At 44.0% G+C, this 26,797-nt stretch overlaps 1 protein-coding gene across 2 annotated transcripts in view; it reads right to left on the bottom strand.

The window, feature by feature from the left end:
- The window catches only part of KCTD1 (potassium channel tetramerization domain containing 1), a 127,399-nt gene that overhangs the window by 5,647 nt on the left and 94,955 nt on the right, over positions 1-26,797 (bottom strand). For both annotated transcript variants that reach the window (XM_083187479.1, XM_083187478.1), the window contains exon 2: positions 16,550-16,728. In XM_083187479.1, coding sequence (XP_083043605.1) covers positions 16,550-16,728 — 179 coding nt within the window. The remainder of the gene's footprint in view (positions 1-16,549; positions 16,729-26,797) is intronic.

The following is a 26,797-nucleotide window of genomic DNA, read 5'->3' as shown; positions in this document are numbered from 1 at the left end:
TTTAAATAAACTAAACCCCTTTCCTGCAAAAAACACCACTGGCATTATTACTATCCTATGCACTCAATATTGCTGGTTGCATATTGGGTATGTTTTAGACCAGGGAATTTGTGAAGGTGTTGTGGACAGGGAATTTTCCTGTTATCAAGCAGGGTAGTGTTCATTAGTAAACAGTGTGCGCCACTAAACTGGTAGGTCTTCTTTTACAGACTGTAGAAGTATTGTGAAATGTATGTAAATGACTTTATTGGAGCGTCCAGTGTTACACCTCTGCTTCTCTCCACAAGTCAGGACTAATCAACACATATCATGCCAACATAGATCATGTAGTTGCATAATAGCGCAGGGTGCCTAAAAATGTATTAAGACTAAGGGGCATATGTAGCAAAGCTTGGAGAGGGATAAAGTACCAGCGAATCAGCTCCTAAATACCCTTTGAGGCTTAGGACACAATCAAGAATAAATCCACTATTTTGCATAATGCAGATTTATTGCCATTTAATACAGCTGCAGTTTTTTTGTAATCATGGATACGTTTTGAGAATAGAATAGAAAACAATTACACCCATATTTCTAAGGTTAACTTTTATGGTGTGGTGGTAAATACAGTATGTGTTCGTGTTACATGTGCATCTTGGTTACAACACATGTACTACATATTGTTCTACTACCAAACTAATATTTGGTTATAGAGCAATGCATCGACTAATTAAACATTAGCTATAGCTAGCCAAGCATATATACAACAGCTCTATGTGTATGTTATAAGTTACAAGACTGCACTGTGAGAAAAGGTAGTGTGTTTTTTTTTTTTTTTTTACTCAATAACTTGTTACTGAAAGGCAATGCATGGAGGTGATTTGTTTTCTTATTTGCGAAAAGACATATACAGGTTGAATATTACCCAAATTATTCTGAAAACCATAGTGTCCAGAATGTACATTTTTTTTCCCTCTAAAATTTACAGGGTACATACATACTCAGGGTTGCCTACTTTTGAAAAATCATTTCAGGGAGAAAAGTAAAAGGTAGGGGGCGGGCCATGCGTCACCAGGGGGCGGGCCTTGCGTCGCCAGGGGGCAGGCCTTGCGTCGCCAGGGGGCGGGCCTTGCGTCGCCAGGGGCGGGCCTTGCGTCGCCAGGGGGCGGGCCTTGCAATATTTTGTTAAGCATGCAGCCAAATTTTTTTGTAGCACAGTGGATGGGCAGAAGCCTGGCAGATTGGACAGGGCTGGGGCAGCGAGAAGCTGTACAGCACTTGCAGAATATGCCATCAATCTGCATGAATGAAATCAAGTGCTGTACAGCTTCTCGCTGCCCTAGCTCTGTCCAATCTGCCAGGCTTATGCCCATCCACTAAAATGATTTTTGGGGATGGGCAGAAGCCTGGCAGATTGGACAGGGCTGGGGCAGCGAGCTGTACAGCACTTGATTACATTTTTCTGTAGCACAGTATCAGATGGGTGGTAGCCTGGCAGATTGATGGCCGGGGCAGCAAGAGGCTGGACGGGTCATCACATGTTGCACTTGCACTGTGCACTTGGAAGGTGACGACCACTGAGGCACTGAATGAGGTAGGACAGGTGTAGGGGGAGGAGGGGGGCTTTGCAGTAAAATATGGAGAGAGAACAGGTCACAGATCATACTTATCGCTCGGACCAGTAACCTGTCTCCCGCAGCGGCAGCAGACGTTTTCTCCTGCAGCCATCGCTCCTCTGTCCTCTCTGCGGCTCTGTGTGGCTTAGCCGCGTCTCTTCCTGGATGGCTACTGCGCATGTGGAAGATAACAGCGATGACGCCGCCAACGTGATGACGCTGCATCACGCGTCATTGCGTTGGCGGCGTCATTGTGGTTATCTCGCGCATGCGCAGTAGACATTGTGGCAGGGGGAAGCGATGCTCCGGGAGAAAGGGGGCTCTACCCGGGAGTCCGTGAGATTACCCACAATTCCGGGAGTCTCACGGACATTCCGGGAGAGTCGGCAACACTGGTCTAACTGGCAATACTGGGTACCTCTGTAACTGCACTACTGGGTACATCTATAACTGGCACTACTGGGGAAAAGATATGTAACTGGCACTACTGGGGGCATGATATGTAGCTGGCACTAAATATGTGCAAGCAAATGATTGCTTGGCATTCAAATTCAGAGCCTGAGATAGTACACAAACTTTTTTTCATGTTTTCAAACCTTATTTAATTGAAATAAAATAATATTCTGTAATATGGTATAATCCATTATTATTTATTTATTAACAGTTTCTTATATAGAGCACACATATTCCGCAGCGCTTCACAGAGAATATTTGAAACACTCACATCAGTTCCTGCCCCAGTGGAGCTTACCACATATACATGCACACACAGACATTCTAGGGTTAATTTGTTGGGAGCCAACTTTTTTGGGGAGTACCCAGAGGAAACCCACGCAAGTACAGGAAGAATATACAAACAGTTAGGGCCATGCTGGGAATCGAACCCATGACCTCAGTGCTGCAAGGCAGTAATGCTAACCATTACACCATTTGTACTGCCCCATCATTTGCACAAACCAGTTTGATTTTGAAGTGTAAATGATTGCCTCTTTAAAAAACTGGAGATTTCTTACCAAATGTCTCACTTTCTGAATCTTTCATCCTATTAAATTTCACCCCAGGAGCGAAAACCGTAATTATTTTGTGTGCAATTTTTGGGGTTTTTTTTTATCGGGTGATCCAATTAGGATACAAATCACAAGTTCTCCTGAAAACACACAGGTCCAGTGAAACCTGTGTGTTTTCTACAGCCCCGTGGGGCTGGGCCAGGGCCATCTTAACAGCAGTGTGGGCCCCTGGGCAACGCAATGCACTGGGGCCCTTACCCATTCTCCCCTCCTAGGAGTGGGGGGTGCTATCAGCAGCAGCTTTAATGTCCCACGGGTGGCAGGGGGTGCTCTATCTTCCATTCAACATGTAGGACCTGGAGCAGTAACTTCTGTTAATTACTCCTTTACTGCAGAGGTGGTGGGAGGGAAAACACTAACGTGTGGAAGAGGGCACTGAGCTGAATGAAGGGTCCCTTGTAAATGACTTCCAGGGAGGTAGGGGGTGTTTTATACGCAGGGGAGGGTTGGATAATGGAGTGGGCTTAATATTCGTTATTTTCCGGTGGAAGGGCAGCTTGTTTGACTGCAGATATCGCCATTATCAGGAAATAGATTTCTTAGCCTTCAATAGTATAAAAACCTACAGTCTCAACTTTCAGGAGGTGCTGGGAACTTGGGGATCAGAGATCAGGAGCCTGAGCAAAAATAACAAAAATATAAAACTGCACACCAGACGTTTGGAGCTGGAGCAGGGACCAGCTGCTGGAAGGCTGATATATCTGGTTCTGGGCATGACAGAGACAAGCCCCTAGTGTCGACAGAAAGGGGAGAGTCCCAGCTTTTGGAATATACTCTCAGAAAAACTCTAAGTTAGAAAGAATCTGAGAAATATGACATATGACAGGTCGGATGTGGACTGCTGCTTTGAAGTTGGATATCTGCAGTTCCCCAGGGCCGATTTTCAAAATTCTGGTATCCCTGGAAAAAGGGGATCCTCAGCTATCAGCATAGGGCCCTTATACACCTGGGGCCCCTGGGCAAGTGCCCATTAAGCCCATATGAAAAGACGGCCCTGGGCTGGGCTACTTTTAGAGATTATGCTTTGCCTGTCTTGGGCAGGTGAAAAAAAATCCGAGATTAGATGCTTATTGGGGCTAATTAGCCTATAAGCCGCGGTCAGTGATTGTGGGAAACCGGATACTGCCCTTAGTGTTTACCCTTTTCTGCTGTGATCCGCTCTACTGTAAATTAGTTTTGAGATAATGGAATGCTGTACGCCATTATGAAAAGAAAAATGTCTGTGTAATGCACTTGTGTAACGATCACTGCTGTTCTCTGAAAGCCACAATACAAAATGTATGAAACCCTACAGTATATTCAACTATTATGTGGAATAATACCAGGTACACTTTTCCAATTACACGAACACCAGTGAAAGTTTATTATGTGAAATATTTGGGTGGTATATTTGTAACAAGTGGTTTATGAGGATCATGTACTGCAAGCATTTTCCAAGACTGCATCCCGGGAGTTTCTACCACAGAGCATTTAGTAGTGCCTAGTCTTGTACACATTGTTTACTGTAGGATTACGAAAGGTTTGGTAATTATATGTGTGAACACGTGACATCACCTCAGAAACACTCGGCTCTGCCGCTGCCTGTGAAGAATGCAGGAGTCACATAAGGACACGCAGAGCACGGGCTGAGTCTGTGCTGCAGCTCAGTTTACAGAAACCAAGAAGTGAGTTGACAATTTGTTTTCCGCTCGCAGGGTACAACACGCCTATTCAAAACAGTTTTATTACAGGCTGATTACTCAACAACGCTGGCTATGTGAGCAGAACATTATATTCACACATTAGCACATGACAGTGGATAATTAGTGAAACAGGTAGTAACACTCAAAAATAATAATTGTTATGATAAATCTGACAACTGAAAAATGCAGAATGCTTTTCCCACGAATGAGCGGGTATGTATATAATCACATATAGATGGGGATACATATGGTAGAGGGTGTCTGCCCTATAGGCATACATACATACATACATACATAGAGGGATATCCTATCATTCCCAATGCCGAGGCAGACGATAAAAATGGACAGAGGTCATGATTTATGACCGATAGTAAGCACACTTGGTGGATAGAGGAGACAGTAGTGGCATCTATAGATAAGAAAATTGTGGGAGGTGAGGTTAATGCGGGAGAAGGGACTATGATTTTCTCTGTCTTAAGCGCCGTACACACAGAGCAATATATTGCTGTCGCCCAGGAGTATACACACACAGAGCAATCAGTGCTCCATTTCTAAGCTATCTATTTAGATGGTTTAGAAATGGGGTGAAAATTCCCTCGTGTGTACAGCTCTTATGTCTCTAACCAACTAATAAGCGAAACACTTGGAGAAATACACTGGGGGAAATTACATCAAAACATGTTCTACAAAACAGACTGTATAGGCCCTTGCGTACATCAGAAATATTTACTCAGTTGCAACCAACAACACATTTTAAAACACAGATTAAGTTATTTGCTAAACCCTCCCTACGGAGAAGCCCTGCAATGCAATTACCACAGTAATCTCAGGCATTAAACCATTGGCTTATTTCATCTTAAAATGGTGTTGCATGTAAAATTTGACATTTGTTTTGCTTTCACCCTGACAGTTCTGGCACGTACATATTGAAAGATTGGCCTCCACTAGAAAATTTTTACAGGGTATTTGGAGGAATTTTTTTTTTCATTTTTGCAGTTCTGTGCCTTTAGCTACAACCTGCACCAGACAGATCGTATATAACACAAGCCACTGTCTGATGTATTTGTAATTGGTCCCATAAAATCAGTACGAACAAACCTCATGCACGGAATGATATTCTCACAGTGTGATACTTACAGTACAAGTGTCTTATTACTGGGGTTACTTGATACACAATATTTTTAGGTTTGTGATTCTGTAAACGGAACTCTGAAATGTAATGAACTGAGGAGCAGACACCTGTATGTATGTATGTATGCATGTATGTCTGTCTGTCTCTGTACACTTTAATGCTATTGAAACACACATCTCATCTGTCACCAGCTAATGTCTTACGGTCATCTCAAGACTGTTAAGCCAGCAGTAAAGAGCTGCATTTTCAAACAAGGAGTTTTTTTTATAATGATCTGAATAACTGTGTATACTAGATCAAGTCCTTGTTTCTGGGGGGTGATGCTCTCGGAGTCACTTTCCTAGGGGTAAAGCTTTGGGAAGTACAAGATTAAGAACCTCATTCCCATCTGCAAAGATTCTGCATCCCCTCCAGACGTGTGGCAGAGCCACTCTGGGAGAACACAAGAGGACGTGAGTCTCCATTCTGCCATAAGGCACTATAGCATAGCTGACATTTTGTTTAGGCAGTCTGCAATTGAAGGTGCAGGTCTCTAAATAGACAGTCAGACTTTGTTAACACAAACAACTTCAAAGGATTAACAGTTATTGCTCTTGACATCTGACTTCAAATTATCAAGTCAGTATTCTCATTGTCACTGCTACACATATATATGTCTGGGTTTCACTGAAAAACACAAAAAAATGACAAGCCCTGTAGAAGAATTGCAGAATTGCCAATGGCTACTAAATTCTATGGACAGTTTGCAGTTTTGGCCCCAGAAATATAAGTCCCTTTCTTGTCTTACAGGAAAGTTACAGGCAACTCTTTTTCTTTAAAAAAGACCAAAGGGAGACACAGTATATGAAAGGCAAAGCTTATACACAGTATAAGATACACAGTACGGATGGTGTGGGCAGTACGGATGGTGTAATGGTTAGCATTACTGCCTCACAGCACTGAGGTCATGGGTTCAATACCCACCATGGCCCTAACTGTGTGGAGTTTCTATATTCTCCCCGTACTTGCCTGGATTTCCTCCGGGTACTCCGGTTTCCTCCCACAATCCGAAAATATACTGGTAGGTTAATTGGCTCCCAAAATAATTAACCCTAGAATGTCTGTATGTGCATGTACATGTGGTAGGGAATATACCGTATTTGCCGGTGTATAAGACGACCCACCAACATTTCCACTCAAAATATAGAGTTTGTTACATACTCGCTATATAAGACTACCCCCTCTTCCGCACACCTTCTTAATGCACACTTACCCCTTGGCATACTCTTTAATGCTTTTTCATTTGATTTCCAGTCCCGAACCATCTTTTCTGTTACTCCATATTGTCTTGCAGCAGCACAATAATTATGTTCCATGGCAAAGTTTACAACTTGCATCATATTTCTTTCTTTTTGCTGGTGCCATGATAGGGTTGATAGGGTTTTGACTGCTGGACATTTTCTATGCTATACTGTACTGTACAATGGTGCAGTACTGTGGTTGGCTGTTGGCTGTATACAAAGCCTGATTGGATTGGTCCCTGCCTCCTGTCTGCCCTCCCTGTCTCCATGTCACTAGCAGCAGTCTGGTCCGCCCTTGAATCCATATTATGGATAGTACCAGTATTATAGACATAGCTGCCCCAGGAGTACACTTTATACATTTTGCGACTCTCTCCTCGCCCCTCCCCCCTTTTATACCCCTTGAGTGGTGGGTTTTGCTGGGGCAGGACAAACCTATCAGGGCAGGTTTGTCCTGCCCCAGCAAAACCCACCACTTAAAGTTGTAAGCCCCCCTCACCTCCGCTCCGGCGTTAGTACGCCGGAGCTTCCCTGCAGTGCTGCCGCTGTCCCGCCTGCCTAAGCCGCCTGTCACATTCAGCAGTGACGTCGGCGGCAGGCTGGGGGATGTTCGCGGCGGCTCGGGAGGACTCGGGTGCCTGAGCGCTCCCGAGTCCCCCGAGCCTCGCCAACCATACCCGAGCCTGCCACCACCGTCACTGCTGAATGTGACAGGCGGCTTAGGCAGGCGGGACAGCGGCAGCACTGCCAGGTCTCTTATATGACCTGATAAGAGATTTGGATAGGGAGTATCAAGGTATGCATAAGAAGGGGGGGAAGGCGAGGAGAGAGTCGCAAAATGTATAAAAGTGTACCCCTGGGGCAGCTATGTCTATCCCAACGAAGTGCACCTGGCGTATAAGACAACCCCCCACTTGGAGGCATGTTTTTCAGGGGAAAAAAGTTGTCTTATACGCCGGCAAATACGGTATATTGTAAGCTCCACTGGGGCAGGGACTGATGTGAATGGTCAAACATTAATCGCCAAGTGATAGCGTCATGAAGGGCTACGCATCAATATTGCTATGGCCCCTACACACGGAGTGATTAGCGGCATTTTCTAAGTAATCTAGTGAGATCACTGACAAAATGCTATCTAAATCGCTAAGTTAGTGTTCCCGCTAGGCTGTTTTAGCGGGGCGCTGCGCCCTGCCCGATTTCTAAAGGGCAAAATGCGCCCTGCCCCTCCAGCAGCGCCCCGCTAAAAGAGCCTGCTGCCTGACTAATGTTGTGCCCGGGGAAGCTCCAGGCACCGCAATCTCGGCGGCGCTAGGCTTCCCCGGCAGCTCACGGACTACGGAGGAAGCCCGGGCACGCCCGCTTTGGTGACGCGGCGGCCCGGGCACGCCTCCTCTGGTGATGCGGCGGCCCGGGCACGCCTCCTCTGGTGACGCGGCGGCCCGGGCACGCCTCCTCTGGTGACGCGGCGGCCCGGGCACGCCTCCTCTGGTGACGCGGCGGCTCGGACACGCCCCCAGCTGTGACGTCGGTGTGCCCGGTCCGCCCCCCAGCGCCCTGCCCGGTGTCACTCCTAGAGTGAACACTGTACGTGTGTAGGCCCCATTACTGCCAAGTCTAGTCAACACCAGTTGTTTTAGCTAAGAATAACAAGTCTTTTGGGGGGGTTTCTGACATGGCAGGATCTTATGTGGACAAAAGCCTGAATACATCCACTCTGGGCAGCACGGACGGTGTAATGGTTAGCATTACTGCCTCACAGTGCTGAGGTCATGGGTTTAAACCCCACCATGGCCCTAACTGTGCAGAGTTTGTATATTCTCCCCGTGCTTGCATGGGTTTCCTCCGGGTACTCCAGTTTCCTCCCACAATCCAAAACTATAGGCTAATTGGCTCCCAACAAATTAACCCTAGAATGTCTGTGTGTGCATAAATATGTGGTAGGGAAAATAGATTGTAAGCTCTACTGGGGAAAGGACTAATGTGAATGTTCAAATATTTTCCGAAAAGCGCTGCAGAATATGTATGCGCTATATAAGAAACTGTTAATAAATAATTAAATCCACTCCATGAACACGATTCTGAAGTTGAAGTCTAATGGATGATGGCATATCTAAACTAGCACAATATGGGTGTGGTATGGGGCTCCGACAGCCGGGATCCCGACAGTCATTAGTCCGACGTCTGGATCCCGACTGCCTGTACTCAGACAGCATGGCGAGCGCAAAAAAGCCCCTTGCGGGCTACCTGCGCTCGCCATGCTGCGGGCATGGTGGCTCGCTATGCTCGCCACCTATTCTATTCTCCCTCTATGGGGGTCGTGGACCCCACGAGGGAAAATAGCGGGCGGGCAACTGGCTGTCTGCGTTTTGACAGTCGGGACCCCGACGTTGGATAAATGACTGTCTGGATCCCGACTGTCGGGTGAATGACTGTCTGGATCCCGACTGTCGGGAACGCGTCCGGCACCCGCACAATATTAGGTCACTGGCAGGGGAGGGTTGAGGGTCAGGTGACTTCCTCTTTGTACTGTAAAATATCTGTCCAGGTGGAAACAACTGACATATGCTCTATTCTTCTGCAACATGAAGCAGAGTTGACCAGTGCAAAACATTTGCACATGGGCCCCTTGATTAAAATGTCCCCTGGCGCTATTTCATCTGGCATTTTGTAGCAAAGCAGATGCTCAAAGAAACGCTTGGGATAGGAATATTGATATCCTTACAAAAAAGGATCAAATATGGTTTGAGGTAACATGTTTAAAAAAGGGACAGACAGATGGGCCAAGTGGTTCTATATTTTGTCGACACATGAAAATGTGTGTGTGTATAATTACACACACAAAGACATGAGCTATACCATTCTGGGGTGTTCAGTTGCACTCAGATATGGAAAAGGAAGTTGTGATATTTGTTGTGATTTAATACAGCAAATGTAGACCCCTATAAACTCCTGGTTAGTGTGAATTAGCAGCAGTTGGATGCGATTTTATATTTGTATTGTATATTGTATATTTCTATTGTCAACACTTTTTCAGATTAAATGTGCAACTTAAACATTACACCTCACCCATGTCAACAATGACAGTCCCTGATTGGCTATCACTTTTCATGATGGAGATAAACCTCTGTAGGGCAGACAAATATTTTAAAGCATCATTTTTTATATTTGCATTGACCGTTTTTTTTGCTTCAAGCCAGGAAGGCTTTTCATTTGTTATCTATGCTGTAGGGCTCTATGTCCACCTTTGCCATTTAGAGAGAGGAAAGAAAAATCAATGATGCATCAGCAGCCAGAATGTTGTCTGCAAAATCAGGTTGCAAAAGTTTAACTGCCACTGCAAAAACACCCATGTATTGAACGTGCCATTACATATCATATTTATCATGTTTACACACCCTTTCCATTAATTACCGTAGTGCTAACGACAAGTCTAACTAGTCTTCAGTGTGGGATGTATTAACATACATCGCCACCCTTCGCCACGATGCCAGCGCATATGTACTAACATATGCGGCTGGCATCGCAGTGCGGCGACGGAGGTCTCCGTAACCTCCAGGGCTGAGTTCAGCGGCTGTGCGGGATGCTGGCCAAATTATTATTATTTTTTTTTTTTAAAGGGTCAGTAATTTGCAAGGCACGGTTTTACCTTGTAAGTGATTGCCACTTAAAAAAAAAAAAAAAAAACAGAGTTTGGCCAGCATTCCGTACGGCCATAGATCTAGAGGGGCTAATGCATTTGGCAGAGGAACTCCTTCACTTCGGAAAACATGAAGTCCACCTGAATTAAGTTTCTCTGAGATAAGGGGCTCTTTCTGTCCCATGCTGGCATGTATGCATTTGGGGGGCATGCACCTAGCAATAACCACCTGGTAATCACCAGAAAATGGGGTCTCTGGCCTAAGCCTTGGGGAGAGATAAAGTGGATGGCGATAAAGTACTAGTCAGTCAACTCCTAAGGCTATATTTAAAAATGACAGTTGGGAATGATTGGCTGGCACTTTATCTCAGTCTACCTTCTCTCTCCCTCTCCAAAGCTTAGCACATCGACTCCTATGTCACTTACCACTATAGAAAAAAATAGAGATTTCTGGAATTGCTTACATCTTCCCCTTCTTATGGTGGATTAAAAAAGTACCGTAGTATGATTTCTAATTTTAACAAATGTATTCCTTATGAAGCTGCCATAATCTTCATACACATTGTATTTGTAAGTGTTAATGGTTAGGAACAACCACCAGAGAAAAATGCCTTTCATTTAGTATAAGACCCGAATTGTAGCATCTTGCTATTTTTTGAACGGTTTTGAAAATCGGAATAAATGCCAAAGTAAGTGTCAAAGTATTTTTTGGGTGATCTTTAGAAAAGAAAAAAAAAAACACACGCTATTCTTGGGCCATTCTTGGGTAGAAAAAACAAAAAGGCTACCATGTAAATGAGGAATAAATGTTGCTCAGGCTGTAAAGGCCCCCATACACTATGCGATTTTGGGACGATTTCATCCGATTTCGGCACTTTGTGCCGATAATCGGGTGATATCGGCCCAAAATCGTAGGTGTGTGATATCTGATCCGATCCGATACGCGGTCCCGTGCGCATCGGACCGGATCAGGGAGGTCGGACGGTCTGTACATACGATCACGTCCGACCTCCCTGTATGCATATGCCTGCCACCTGACAGGCATATGCATGCAGACACCGGGGGGAGCAGTGGGGCGGGCAGCGGGTCCCTGAGCGCCGGCGAGTGCTGCTGACTGACCTGGCCGGGCAGTGTACTTACACATAGCAGCAGCGGGTACGGGCAGCGCAGTGGCGGCTATTATATTTTTAAAATACTTGTCAAATGACCGGCCGCTCTCTGATTGGCTGAGAGCTCTCCGGCCAATCAGAGAGCGGCCGGTCATTTGACAAGTATTTTAAAAATATAATAGCCGCCACTGCGCTGCCCGTCCCCGCTGCTGCTATGTGTGTAAGTACACTGCCCGGCCAGGTCAGCAGCGCTTACCGCACCCGCTGCCCGCCCCCACTACTGCCGCTGCCCGCCCCCACTACTCCTCACCGCCCTGCAGCTCCCCGTTTTTTTTGCGATTTATCCCATGTAAAAAATGGCACATCAAGTGCCAAATTGTATGTGAGCCTCCCGGGGAGCTGCCGGGCGGCTCGCAGGTAAATTGGGTCTGACTTGTCCCTAGGACAAGTCGGCCTAATGTATGGGGGCCTTAAAAGTGCCAAAATAAGTTCAGCAGCGGGGCAAATGGGTTCACAATGCAACCACAATGCAATGAATGATAAGATCTGTAGACAGCCCAAAACATGTTCTATTTTACAACACAGTAATAGTACTGTCATCTGGACTAGCACCACTCTGTGAGGGGGTGTACAGCTTATGGGCCAGATGTACTAAGCTTCAAAAGTGATAATGTGGAAAATGTTAACAAACCAATCAGCTCCTGCCTGACATTTTTCAAACACAGTTAGTGACATGGAAGTTAGGAGCTGATTGGTTGGTTGTTTAGAACTCTCCATTTTATCAATTTTAAAGCTTAGTGTATCTGGCCTTATATCCGGTGCATTTATAGAGAGGAGTTGGCCTGTGTGCAGCTTTCCCTGTCCGTTCCCCTCTCTGCTGACTGTACTGCACACAGTTAGATCACAGAAGCTATTTTCCAGCTGATTTTACTTCTGAGTATGTGCAAAACCCAGGGAGCATGTCAGTAGCCGCACCATTTCCTCTATGATTTCTACAGTGCTGCTGCCATCTGTGTGGGAATCTAGAGGGGTAAGTGTTCAAAAAATGGGTGTGAAGCATGTGCGGTGTGGACTTCCCCTGAACTGCACTGATTCTAAATATGCCAGTGGCATAATATATTATATATATGCGTACATCAGAGCACAAACACATACACAGAGAGTGGTGCAGTATATCGATCTTATAACATGGCTCTGATGGGACAAAATAGGGTGAAACCGATACAGAATAGGAGTAAAAAAATTGAGAGGTTTATTTGAATATTACATGTTAACAAATTTAATGTAACAATGTATCAGTGAATAAAATAGTAGAAATAATTCTTTCAGAAATGTATATGGCTGAGAGAAAGGTGCTGCCATGCCAGTGAGGCTCGGGGGCAATGCATTGAAAAGTGTGTGCGGTTGTAGGGAAATAATGCACAGAGATTATATAACGCTTAAACAGCTGGCACTCCGCCAAAATTGAACTTACTTGCCTTGGTAACATCTGAGGTAAGCGAATACCAAATCCATCTAATTAGTGAACGATAGAACTCTAATAAAGAACTCACAGCCACACTGGGGTCAAACGGGAACCCCAGTGTGTCTGTGAATTCGGTACTTGTGTAGTTTCAAGGCGCCGCCGCGCGCACACTCTGTGTATGAAATTTGGCAGCTTGCCAGACACTCTGTTTAACTGTGCGTGTGCCGCTCTAGCTGTTCTCAGCGCAGCGCGTGGCTGCTTTCCTTATGTAAGCTACATTATCAGCGTAGCACTGGGCAGCAGCAGCGCGTGCTGACAGGTCACTGTGGTACTTGTAGTTCCACAGTGAAATAGGCAGTCGTGCGCACCGCTGACAACGGGGGCACGTAAACTGGACACCCCGGCAATTTAGACGCTAATGCGTCTACATCCACACTCCCTGAACTGGACACCCCGTACACTATTAAAGCTGTTCACAATGACACTAGTCGACACAACAGCTGTCGACCTTGTTAATTCCACTATCCACGCCAACCCGAAGCGTGGCGTGCGCAGCGGTACGCGTCCTACGACCTTTTAATACCCCCACTATCCACGTCGGCGTGGAGTTGAGAATAAAAAGTGTGGCGAGCGCAGCGAGCCGACGCGGATACCTTCACAGGTATCCGCGTCCCCTCGCGGGCTTCACAGGTGTCCGCGTCCGCTCGCCACACTTTCTATTCTCAACTCCACGCCGACGTGGATAGTGGGGGTATGAAAAGGTCGTAGGACGCGTACCGCCGCCGCTCGCCACGCTTTGGGTTGGCGTGGATAGTGGAATTTACAAGGTCGACTATTGGCATTGTGGACAGGTTTTAATCGTGTACCCCTAGACCCAGCTAAATCTGCTTATGCGTCTGAATCCAGAAACCCCCCGGCTTCTTAGCGGCTTGCAAGGTGCCTAGTTTCAAACAGTTTTGCATCTGAATCCAGGCACCACCCACGGCTTTTTACTGTGGAACTACAAGAACCACAGTGACCTGTCAGCGCTGGGCAGCGTGCGCTGCTGCTGCCCAGCGCTACGCTGATAATGTAGCTTACATAAGGAAAGCAGCCACGCGCTGCGCTGAGAACAGCTAAAGCGGCACGAGCACAGTTAAACAGAGCGTCTGGCAAGCTGCCAAGTTTCATACACAGAGTGTGCGCGCGGCGGCGCCGTGAAACTACACAAGTACCGTGAATTCTTTATTAGAGATCCATGAGTGCTATCATACATTAAATGGATATATAGAACATAAGCTCTGCACTCAACATTATGTATTCTAGACACCCTAAGCCAGGGGTGGCCAAACCGGTCCTCGAGATCTACCAATGGTCCACGTTTTCCAGGTTACTTAGCTGGTGCACAGCTGTAGTCATTACTAACTGTCACATTTTAAAACATGCTGCATTCATTCCTACTATAGATCCACAGGTTGCCTGGAAAACACGCACCGTTGGTAGATCTTGAGGACAGGTTTGGCAACCCCTGCCCTAAGCTATAGGAGTGGCAAGTGCAGTGGATCAATGCTATATTCACTGTGGTAATCCACTGCACTCACCACTCCTATGTCTGAGGTGCATGCGGTATGTGACCACATTAATTAACCAATGTTGAAACTATCATTCCCTGTTCAAAAACAACAAAATATTTGAATACTATAATGAGATATCACAAATTGCATTTATATTTCATTTACACACAATATTATAAATAATTTTGTGCATGAAACAAAGTTTGTGTAAAAGGGTCATGCTCACAATTCCATATTTCAGAATATTAGGTTATTCAGAATTTTGAATATGGGAGACTCAGCCTGTGTATATAAATACTCACTGGTGAGTACAGAAGCCAAAGTTTTATACACACACCCTGAATGTTGCCCAAGGCACAGAGCAACTGAAAGGATTACTGTATGTTTTTGAACAATTTCACAAAAGGTGCCAGCGTTACCTAGCAACTGCACTATAATACAAGATTAATACAAAGTATATCATACATAGTGCAACACCAAGTGACAGTCCATAAACACAGGACTGGTACATTTTATTGAATTAATAGGAACACTGTATGCATAAGCAGTACAGATGGTGTAATGGTTAGCATTACTGCCTCCCAGCACTGTGGCCCTCACCGTGCGGAGTTTGTATATTCTCCCTGTACTTGCGTGGGTTTCCTCCGGGTAATCCAGTTTCCTCCCACAATTCAAAAATATACTGGCAGGCTAATTGTGGCTCCCAACAATTTAACCCTATAATGTCTGTGTGTGTGTTCGTGTGTGTGTGTGCATGTACATGTGGTAGGGAATGTAGATTGTAAGCTCCACTGGGGCAGGGACTGATGTGAATGTTCAAATATTCTCTGTACAGCATTGCGGAATATGTGTGCGCTATATAAGAAACGGTTAATAAATAAATAAAATAAGCAAATCTGGCAATCTGAAAGACTCCTAAAGCTCCATACATGAAGGGGATTCTGAGCAATATTGTTTACAATATTGTCTAGTGTGTACACTCAATATCATTAACGATGTGTCGTTAATGATGATTGATGTCTTCCAAACATGCAGATCAATTTGGCAATATAGCCAAATGACCTGCATGTTTAGCCGGCCCGGGTGACGTCACCGAACGATATCAGTGTATGAACAATATTGTCTGCCCGCGGCCTATACGGTTAACTCTATCGGCCACGGCCCACGTCAGCTAGTGTTTATGGGGCTTCATGATAAAACCGCTATAAACAGATCCTTAAATTAAAATAACTGCTTGAATACGAGATACAACTATGGTATCTGTTATCCAAAAAGACGCAAAACCCCAAAAGAATAGTAATAATTATTAGAGGATTTTTGGGCAATAATGATCCACATACACCACGAGGAATGCGGTTAAACAATTCAATAAGCTGTAATAAAATGGCTCAGTCTCTATTTCTGTTATAGAATTTCTTGATTTGCTTTTATATTAGGGTTATCACCATTTAATAATCAGGCAAAATAAATACTGAATACAGGTTGAGTATCCCATATCCGAATATCCGTTATCCGAATTATTCCGAAAACCATACTTTCCAGAAAGTGGAAAAAAAAATTTGTTTAGCTAAAAACTCACTGGGGACATATGTAACAGCACTACTGAGGACATGATATGTACCTGGCACTATATATGTACAAGAAAATGATTGTTTGGCATTCAAATTCAATATCTGAGATAGTACACAAATTTTGTTTCATGTTTTGAAACCTTGTTTTTTGAACAAATAAAATATATTTGTGTGTATTTTATGTGGTAATAAAATATATTTAAGTTTATTTTATGTGTTTATACAGCATAAATGCAAGATACTTCAAAATACATCATTGAAATATTAAAATATTCCAAAATACGGAATAATCCGTTATCCAAAATTCTCCTGGTCCCGAGCATTTTGGATACGGGATACTCAACCTGTATTAATACTAAATGCTGGAAATATTTGCTTGAAAACATCTTGAAAACATGGATTGCAATATCCATTTCAAGAAAACATGAACTATTGCCAATGCTCTTCTCTAGACTTACCTAGATTCTGTGTATTTTGTTAGGGTTGCCAAACTGCTAGTGTACATGTGTCCACCAACATCAATGTGTACAGGTGCATTGGACTTTGTGAGCTGTGCTGGCGTGGGAATGCCTTGATTGTTCAGAGGTGAGGCAGGTGATCTGGTGATCAGAGGTCTTGACATGTTGGGTCTGGTGTCCTAAGAAAAAATACAAAAGCAAGTCAAATATGACACAATGGGACATGCAAACTTAAAGGTAAAACATAAAGCCTTAAAATGATGGTTCATAAATAGGACAACTTTCTACAGCAACACAGTGATCCTTATTTATATTTGTACCTTCCAGAACAATTGGCTGGGAATGAAGATGGTAAGGCCTGGATAAGCAGATAATAATAAAGAAATAATGATCCACTGATTCAGACACAGCACTCTACAACAAACATGGCCTACAATGAGAACAGTACTCCAAATTCATGGCTATCATTTTAGTATAAAGTACATCAATTTATTATACTGTACTGGGCTCCAGATTCTAGTATATTGCACAAAGCGGCAGTAGAACTTGGCCAACAAGTATTGAAAAAAAGATTTGGTACTCTTTACCTAGATGGGCGCCCGTCGTGGTGATCGCGGGTACATTTATGTCTGGCCGCGACGCGACCGACGCGATGCCCGCGATTTCCCATTGAAACCCATGTTAAACATGGAAATCTTGTCGGTCGCGTCGCGGCCGGCCATAAATGTACCCGCGATGCCCGCGACGCGATGCTCCCGATTTGCCATAGGAATCAATGTTAAAAGGCCCGATGGACACGATTTTACTGTTAAATGCCTCAATGGACCCGATTTGGCCATAGGAATCAATGTTAAATGGGCCACAGAGCCCAAATAAGCACAATTAACCCTTAAATGTCCCCCCAAATTTTTAACGCCACCCCACGATCCACGCCAACCCGAAGCGTGGCGAGCGCAGCGAGCCCGCGAGGGGCGGCGGTACGCGTCCTCCGACCTTTTCATGCCCTACTATCCACTAGGGCGTGGAGTGAGAATAGAATAGTGTGGCGAGCGCAGCGAGCCACCGAGCCCGAAGCGTGGCGAGGGGACGCGGATACCTTCACAGTTATACGCGTCCCCTCGCGGGCTTCACAGGTGTCCGTGGCGACGCGGACACCTGTGAAGCCCGCGAGGGGACGCGTCTACCTGTGAAGGTATCCGCGTCCCCTCGCGGGGCTCGCTGCGCTCGCCACGCTTCGGGCTCGGTGGCTCGCTGCGCTCGCCACACTATTCTATTCTCACTCCACGCCCTAGTGGATAGTAGGGCATGAAAAGGTCGGAGGACGCGTACCGCCGCCCCTCGCGGGCTCGCTGCGCTCGCCACGCTTCGGGTTGGCGTGGATCGTGGGGTGGCGTTAAAAATTTGGGGGGACATTTAAGGGTTAATTGTGCCTATTTGGGCTCTGTAGCCCATTTAACATTGATTCCTATGGCCAAATCGCGGGCATTGAGGCATTTTACATGAAAATCGCGCTCAATCAGCCTTTTTAACATTGTTCCCTATGGGAAAATCGCGGTCATCGCGGGTAGCAGATTTTTATGTACCCGCGATGACCGCGATTTTTACCCCCGACGCCCGCGATTTCAATCGCTGGCGCCCATCTAGGTAAAGAGTACCAAAGATTTTATCATATTTGCAACACAACCCCAGCATAAATAAAAATGTAGCTTAATTGTTACAATGCTTTGAGGCACGCTGCAGATGGGTATAGTCCCTTTAATACATGTTGTTTATTTGTCCTTCACACATTTATGGAACACATTTTAATATTGCTATGTACACTGTGTGCCATCCTGTAGGTTTGCTATGGAGCTCAGTGACAGCAGGTATCAGATGTTTTAGATGCCAAGAAAGTCCATGAAATATTTCATAGATTATTTACATAAGATGTAAGCTCTCACGAGCAGGGCACTCTCTCACCTTGTGTCTTTCTTAGAATATATACATACTGTGTGTATGTGTATATATATATAGCTGGGGGAGGCGAGCTGGCACTCTCCTTAGTGAAATAAGCCACGGTGCCCGTTGATGAAGAATGGAATAGACGTAGGCAAATAATCATGGCACTCAGAGGAACTTTTAAAACTTCAAACAAGTGTATTCAGGGTGTCCAACGTTTCAGGGGCACAGGCGCCCCTTTATCAAGGAAAACAAATGTATGCACAACTCTGGTGGGTTGATGGTGGAAAGCCAGGGCTTTCCACCATCAACCCATCAGAGTTGTGCACACATCTGTGAACATCTTTTGAGCAATTCATCTACCCACCAGAAGTGGCATATTGTTGTAACACTTGTGTTTGTGTTTATTTGTTAAACCCGATATAGGGTGATTCATGTGAAATTTCATTCTTAATCCTTTTGTATTAAATACAATTATTTTATCTAAATTGCTGTGTTATTCTAGCGCCCTCTGAAACCCCCCTTTCTTTCTCATTTCTATTTCCTGGATCCTATCTAACAGAGGATCCCTCGGAGGTGCTGCTTCCAAAAACTCTGAGCAAAGAGGGGACCCCCATACCTTGTTTTATATATATATATATATATATATATATATATATATATATATAAATCTGCCACCTTAATAATTGCTTCAGTGCTGTGGTGCAACTGTCTTTTTTACTTTATGGGCAAGATGTACTAAGCCTAGGGTTAATACCGGTCCAGGAATACTCCAGCAGTTCAATAATTAAGACCAGAGGGGTGGTGTTCACAGATTATACAATGTCCTGGAATAGACTGCTTGCTGCCTATTCCCGGACATTGTATAGTTTGGGAATGCCACCCCTCTGGACTCTGGTCCTAATCACGGGACTGTCTGGAGTAATTCCGGACGAGTGGTGGTAACCCTAACTAATGGGCCCCATACATCAGCAATCACAATTAATGGATTTCCAGATCCAGGGATTTTTTGGCCAGATAAATGGATTTTACAATCTATCTGACTTTGCCCACACATTACAGATTTATTTCAGTGATCGGCAGATTTTTCCATCTAAAGATTGCATCTTCATATCTGGAAATTGCCCAATCGATTGTCATTTCAGCGGTTCATAATGTAAATAGATGAAGAAGATGAATTGGGAATGCCCACACATATAAAAAAGATCTGCAGATAATACCAGATTATTAAGCATGCTTAAAAATCTGATTAAGCAATCGATTGGCGATTTTGATTGGGATTGCCAAAAGGGGGAGTCCAGGGAAGGAGGGGGGACCCCCTGCACATCACCGGCCACAACGCAAAGGACAGCTCTTATCGCAAGAGCTGTCATTTGCCTTAATAATCGCATATGTTAGTGCATATGCGATTATTAGCAATGCGAATGCCGGCGATGTGCAGCCGGGGTTATTAGAGAATCCTGCCCAATATGTCTGAGGATTTGTATTCTTTACTCGTAAAAATTTATTGGAATTGCAATATGTAGCATTTAAAGAAGGTGTTTTGGCTGCAACTTACCAGTGGCTTTGCCTGTGATAAAACAGTGGTTTGCAACCCATACAGTAACACAGAATCAACAACATTGCTTCTTGATAAATTTACCCCGTGTGCCCTGAAGGAGTGCTGGATGATTAGACAGATATAATATGCATCTTCTGTTTACATTGTTTAACAATCAAAGTTTAAATTCATTCCATAGTTAAGATAAGTTACTCAGACTTCTTGGCAGATGTATCAAGTGTTGTTATTGGCTTATTGGCAGGGGGGGGGGAGTGGTATCAGTTCACTTTATATGCGCTGATACCACACCCCCATGTATTGCTTCCTACGTATGTAGATGCCCAGTGACAGATGCGCTATGCACTGCTGAAATTATCGGCTCTTCTATCTAAAAGATAGCACGCTGATATGCGGGGGCAATGTATGAACAGGCGGCAGCGCTGACCATTCTGACACCTGCAGCTCTCAAATCCTCCACAGCAATTACAATCTGACCAATTTGGTCTGACTGTCAGGCAGTATAGTAATTTTCTGGTGTGTGTGTGTGTCTGTGTGTAGTCATCTGATAAAGGATAGAGTATAGGTACAACTCTAAAATATTGTTCAGTCGCACACAGTAGAGGCACCGGTGCTGTAGGATAGAAAACAGTGATATAAATGTGGCATTATCTTATATTGCATTGTTTCTGGTCCCTAGAAAGCTCCATTCAATTGGATATTAGTGCAGCCTATAAAATGCATTTCTCCACCAAACAAAGATCGCTAATCTGCAAAATTGCACATGACTGCAAGAAGATAGCAGCCACACAGACAGCAAGAAAAGCCACCCCGTGCAAAACTGCAAACGTTTTTCAGAACACTATCCACCTGTAAATCCATACACAATTCATGAACCATCTAATGATTTTTCCAGTCTGTGCAAGTCTGACCCTACTGGTCATCTGCGACAGAGACAGGCTGATCAAGGCCCGCGCTGACGTCACACACCCTCTTTCAAAATGCCTGGGCAGCCTGCACTTTTTCAGACACTCCCTGAAAACAGCTGGTGTCTACCCACAAACACCCACTTCCTGTCAGCCAACCTCCGTCCGCTGTGCGATTACGACAAAACATAATGCACAAATCCAATACACCAATCTAGATTTCATGTTTTCTCCTATGCCACCAGGATCAGGGGAAGGAATAACACCATTATAAGGTAAAATAAGAATGGAGACGCTTGTGACAGGTTCTATGGAAGTGCCAAATTGTGTGTGAGCCTCCCGGGGAGCTCCCGGGCGGCTCGCAGGAGAATTGGGTCCGACTTGTCCTAAGGACAAGTCGGCCTAATGTATGGGGGCCTTAAATCTACTCCCTGCCCAGATAACAGGAGTGTTCTGAAATAACCTTACAATGGGAGTGCCCAGAGCAGCACCTTTAAAATGAGTCAACAAATACATTCAGTTGTTACAAGCATTACTTTATATTAGATAACATCTCATTCAAACAGAGTACATAGACATTTTATACTTCACAGATTTGAAATCTATAACTTCCAATATTAATTTTTTGTATTCAAACTAAACTATTTTATTCCCAGCATAAGGACCTCTGAAACTAGTATACATCAGCCAATGGTTGTACCGGATGAAGGCTGACCTTTGTCCACACCTCGATAAACTTAGACGTTTGCCAATACACCCCTGGAGCATTATATTATTCGGATGCCAAACTCAGCGGAATAACATCAGAATACATATCCTTGTAAGGGTGCCACTATGCACAGTGCTGTCCAGGGTGGGCAGAATTAGCAAGCAATACATTTTTTGCAATGAGAAGATACTGAATAAAATGTGCAGCCTTCCCCCTGAACTGCCCAGGGCTCACAAAATAATCATATACGGCTGCTGAGTGCTCTGAGATAAGAAAGATTTACTTAATGTCTGATTAATCATTCAATGCACAGAGATCTACAGAAGTATATGCAGGACTCCATGATCACAGAGTATTTGAAACTGGCTTCAACTGATAATATGTAGATAGGTTTTGTGATGCTTGTCTGGTGTATATACACAGTTCTTCCAATCTTTGCCTGGGCACAGAGTGATATATTGCAGATCTATGTTGAGCTAATTGCCCTCTTGAGAAATAAGGACAAGGGCATTTCATTCTCAATTACATGTGATCCTGGAGTTCAAGCAGGTAATGCAATGCTAGGAAAACAACAGGCGTTAATTGGTGTAATTACAGGGTCTTAGGAATAGTCCCCACTCTGTGTGGAACAGTGATAAGAAGTAAATCCAGCAGTAAATGGCAGAATCCACCCCTGCAGGAATCCATCATTTCAGGACAGAAGGGCCACAATTGCAGCACAGCTTGATTTGCAGCCTTTCAGCCTTGGCATATACCATAAAGTGACAGCTCAATACAAATTACACATACACTCCGACAGTCTGCCTCTGATGCAGACAATTGTTCTATAAAATGAACTGCAGTTTGTTTTACAGACTCAGAATTGCAAAAAAAGAATTCTATTAAGTAGGAGATAAACAACTGCCATATTACAGGGATGCTGGGTAGGAGGTGAGAAACATGTAGGCTTAAATATTTAGATGAATTATGGGGACAAAGACCTTCAGCTCCACACTCCTCAAAAAAAAAAAAACCTACGGTATATTTGGCTCAATAAAAATTCTAGCACTTCTAAATTCCCAATAGATGACCCAATCTGAATATCATGGACTAAAGGACTGTAGTAAGGTGTACGGCACAGCTAATCAGTAAAGTTCTTTTTTTTTGGCTAGCCAAAAAACCTAGACCTTTCCTATCCAATTGAAGCCAAAAAAAAAAAAAAAAGGACTTTTGATATTCAATTGCGGCTGCTTTTTCCACCGATGCAGTTTCCCGGTTTGATCTATCTCAGATGTTTTTTAAAGCAGCAATCATTTAGAATCCAAAACAAACTGGTTTTGCATTGTAAATGATTGCCTCTTTAAAAAAAAAAAAAAGTCTGGGATAGCCGGTATTTCACACCTCCGGCAAACTCAGACCCTGCATGCAGATGTCCTGCTAATTTATCCTGCTGAGCATCTTTTTTGTGCTAAGCTTGGTGCGGCAAATGTGCCGTTCAACTAGGATGCACATGTATGTTCTGCTAACACAGTTCAGTTTCAGTATGTCTTTCTGTACGACATCCGCTATTAGGTTGTGTTTGTTAAGCATAATAAAAACACAATTTCTAATTTGAATAAATAAATAAAAAGTGTAGCTAGTATTTTATTTTATTTATTACCATTTATAACACATATTCCACAGCGCTTTACAGAGACAGGGACAGAGCACCCAGAGGAAACCCACACAAGCATGGGGAGAACATACAAACGCCAGACAGTTAGGACTTTAGGAGGTTATTCCATTGGTGCCAATTTTTTTGCTTAGGTGAAAAATTTGCACTTTGATGTTTTTAGATCAAATGTCAATTCAACCTATTCACAGGTAAAGTATTGTTTTTTCAACTAGGCACAGTGAAAAAAAGTGAAACAACTGCAAAAAAATAAATAAAAAAAATATTAAATACAAAGGGCTCAAAAAAACAGAATACCCCCTTAGTGGGAAATTAACCGTATTGCCCTAAATTTGATAGTCCTTTTTCTTTTTTTTAATTACTGAAACATTTTAAATGGACAAAATAATTGCAGAAAATGAACGTATCAATCAAGGAACTGTGTCAGAAATGTAGCTTTTAGTAAGTATGGCATAACTTCTGCAAATAACTAATGTTTAAAACTCTCTCACTATTAGCGTTTGCAGTCCAAGGTCCCCCTCCCCTAAATGTTTAAAACACACATTCAGTAGGCCTGGCCTGTGCTCCATTGCAATGATACACACCTCACTGATCTATAAATATGCTGCACCTAATGTAAAATATTTTCTGTACTCCCTGCTGATGCGTTTCACAAATGTCCTTCATCCAGTAAATGCAGGTACAAGTACTTGGCCTCTGTAGACACTGTGGTGGCCGGGAATTACCTTCTTTGAAACGAATTGTGAACATTGTTGGTACTTCCGTAGAAGTAACCAATCAATAAATGATTACAGCTGGGCATTTTTTCTGCTCATAAATCCTGTATAACTTCCATAAACTTATTGGAAAAGGCCTCGGGCTCCAAGACTTGAAATCAATGCAATCCATTAGATATCCGCATTTCCCTGGCTCACAGTTCAATTGCCCGGCAAATAATTATTATCAAAGAAGAATCATTTTCTATTCTGTAGTTTTATTGCATGTCAGGGCAGTCTTTATTTTACAGTGCAATGGATCTTGTTTGGAAACAAATTATGTGTTCAAGTTTTAGTAACTGGCCTGCAGTTTTAGGCAAAGGCAAAATGAAGTACTTACTATTGCTATAAGCCATAAAGAAAGCTGGATATTTAGCAAACATACATTTTACAGTACAAATAGCAGACAGAGCCTTTATGAGCTGTTTTGCTTTATAACAATGTGTTTCTGTGCTGTATCAGCTGATGTAAGGTTAGCTTTTTCGTATCTATTGTTTAAGTGAATTTTATATATCTGAAAAAAATATCTATTTGATATCCAGGTTCTCAAGTGGAACCATAGTCATTCCCATCCACCAATGACCCCAGTGCTGTGAGGCTGCAAAGTTGCGTGTGGCCATAGACTACTGCGACTTCTCACCTGGGAGAATTCGGCGATCCCCCCCTTGAGCCACCTGGGACATTCACGGGTGGCAGGATTGATAATTTTGTATACGATATTTATAGCACTCGATCGCAGCCAAGCCTGCTCGGCTCAGAAGCAATCCAAGAGAATGGTTGTGCAGCCCGTGCGACTGACATGCTCTAGTGTAATGTGCCCGGGAACGTACAAAGGGCGGGATTCACCAATAATACCCGGTGCACATCGCCGGCATTCGCATAGTTAATAATCGCATATGCAGTAACATATGCGATTATTAACGCAAAAGCGATGCCCGGCGATGTGCACCGGGTCCCCCCCTCCCTGCCGGAACCCTTACACAGCTGTAAGGGCTCCGGTTCCTCCTCCCTGCACTCAGAAGTAGTGCAGGCAGGAGGAAATCACTGGTCCGGGCAGCACAGCAGGATGCTGTCCGGACACAGATGAGGTGGGTGCGGCGCAGATCGGTGCGGGGGACGCGAAGGGAAGCCTATAGGCTTCCATGGGGTTACGCCAAAAAGGAACTGGCGTAACCCCCCCGCAGCGAAGCTCCAGCAATGGGGCTTTGCTGCATATGAAAATGCGGTAAAAACCCCGAAAACTGGGTTTTTACGGCATTTTTAACTTGCTGAATCTCGCCCAATGTATCGAACCTGCTGTCATTGACTTGTAATTTGGGCTCTTTACCTGCTATTGATCGCCGCAATTGCAGGTAAAAAGCCCCAAATTTCTAGTGCCTAGTGTATGGGGCCTTAAGCAAACCATTATATATTTATTACCAGTTTCTTATATAGCGCACACACATTCCGCAGCGCTTTACAGAGAATATGTGAAGATTTACATCCGTCCCTGCCCCAGCGGAGCTTACAATCTATATTCCCTACCACATGTACACGCACACACATTAACCTACCAGTATATTTTTGGATTGTGGCAGGAAACCAAAGAACCCGGAGTAAACCCACAAAAGCATGGGGAGAATATACAACCTCCCCACAGTCAGGGCCATGGTGGGTATCGAAGCCATGACCTCAGCACTATATCAGTCTTAAAAAATATACATGAAACCAAAATTCACAAAGCTTTCAAAGTACATGATGGTAATACCCAGACAATTCACAGTTTTCCATGTGGAGGAATCACCCTCTTTTCCTAGCTACTAGGGTGGTCTTGGATGCATCACAGACACAAAGTTCAGCAGGTCATAGAAGATTTCAGATAGCTGAAAGGTCATGCACAGACCCCTCCTCATCCTCACACCGGGCACAGAATCAGCTTGGTGTCAGTGTAAAAAACCACATATTGAATAGTAGCTTGTATAGGGATATAAGGGCTTCACAGCATTTATCTTTGACTTTGAAATAAAAGTCCATGTAGCCAAATATTTACAGAGGGACTATGGTGCAAACACAATCCAAAAAACCAACATTATATAGGCCATATCGCATTCATAGCAGCATTTATTAACTACTGTATGCATGAATAATAATGAACACAAGGATATCTCTTATCGGAAGAGCATTATGAGGAATCGCATGTTTATGTTCCGAAATCCAATCTCACCATCGTCCTGTACAAACCATTGGTGGTTGGGTGGGGGTATGATAGTTGAAGGATCCTTCACATTTTGTCAGTATTTGGGACTGGAGTGATTTTTGTCCATTCTTCCTTACAGATTTCCTCCAGGTCGGTTTGATGATGCTTGTAAATCTGTACTTTGACTTGGCCATTTTCGAAAATTCACCCATTTGTTTTTCAACCACCGCAGTGTTGCTTTTGAACTTGTGCTTGTGATCACTCTACTGCTGAAATGCGAACTCTCTCCCAAACTTTAGTTCTCTGTATTTTGCACACCTATCTTTCCTTTATGCCCACTCACTGCCATGGAAAAGCATCCCATATTGAACCCCAGACTGCACATGTGGGTTGGTGGTTGCTGATAATGGGCAGTGTCCGGTGTGCACCACACATAGCATTTTCAATTGGAGTAAAAAAAGCTATTTTTTGTGTGAAATATGACCACAGAACCTGATCTCATATTTTAGCTGGGTCACTCTGATCAAACTCCAGACATGATTTGTTTTGGCTTTTC

The sequence above is a fragment of the Crinia signifera genome, chromosome 5 (genome assembly GCF_055691185.1).
Source record: "Crinia signifera chromosome 5, ASM5569118v1, whole genome shotgun sequence".
NCBI lineage: Eukaryota > Metazoa > Chordata > Amphibia > Anura > Myobatrachidae > Crinia > Crinia signifera.
Note: the sequence above shows the minus strand (reverse complement) of the source record. Positions and strands in the feature narration are given on the sequence as shown.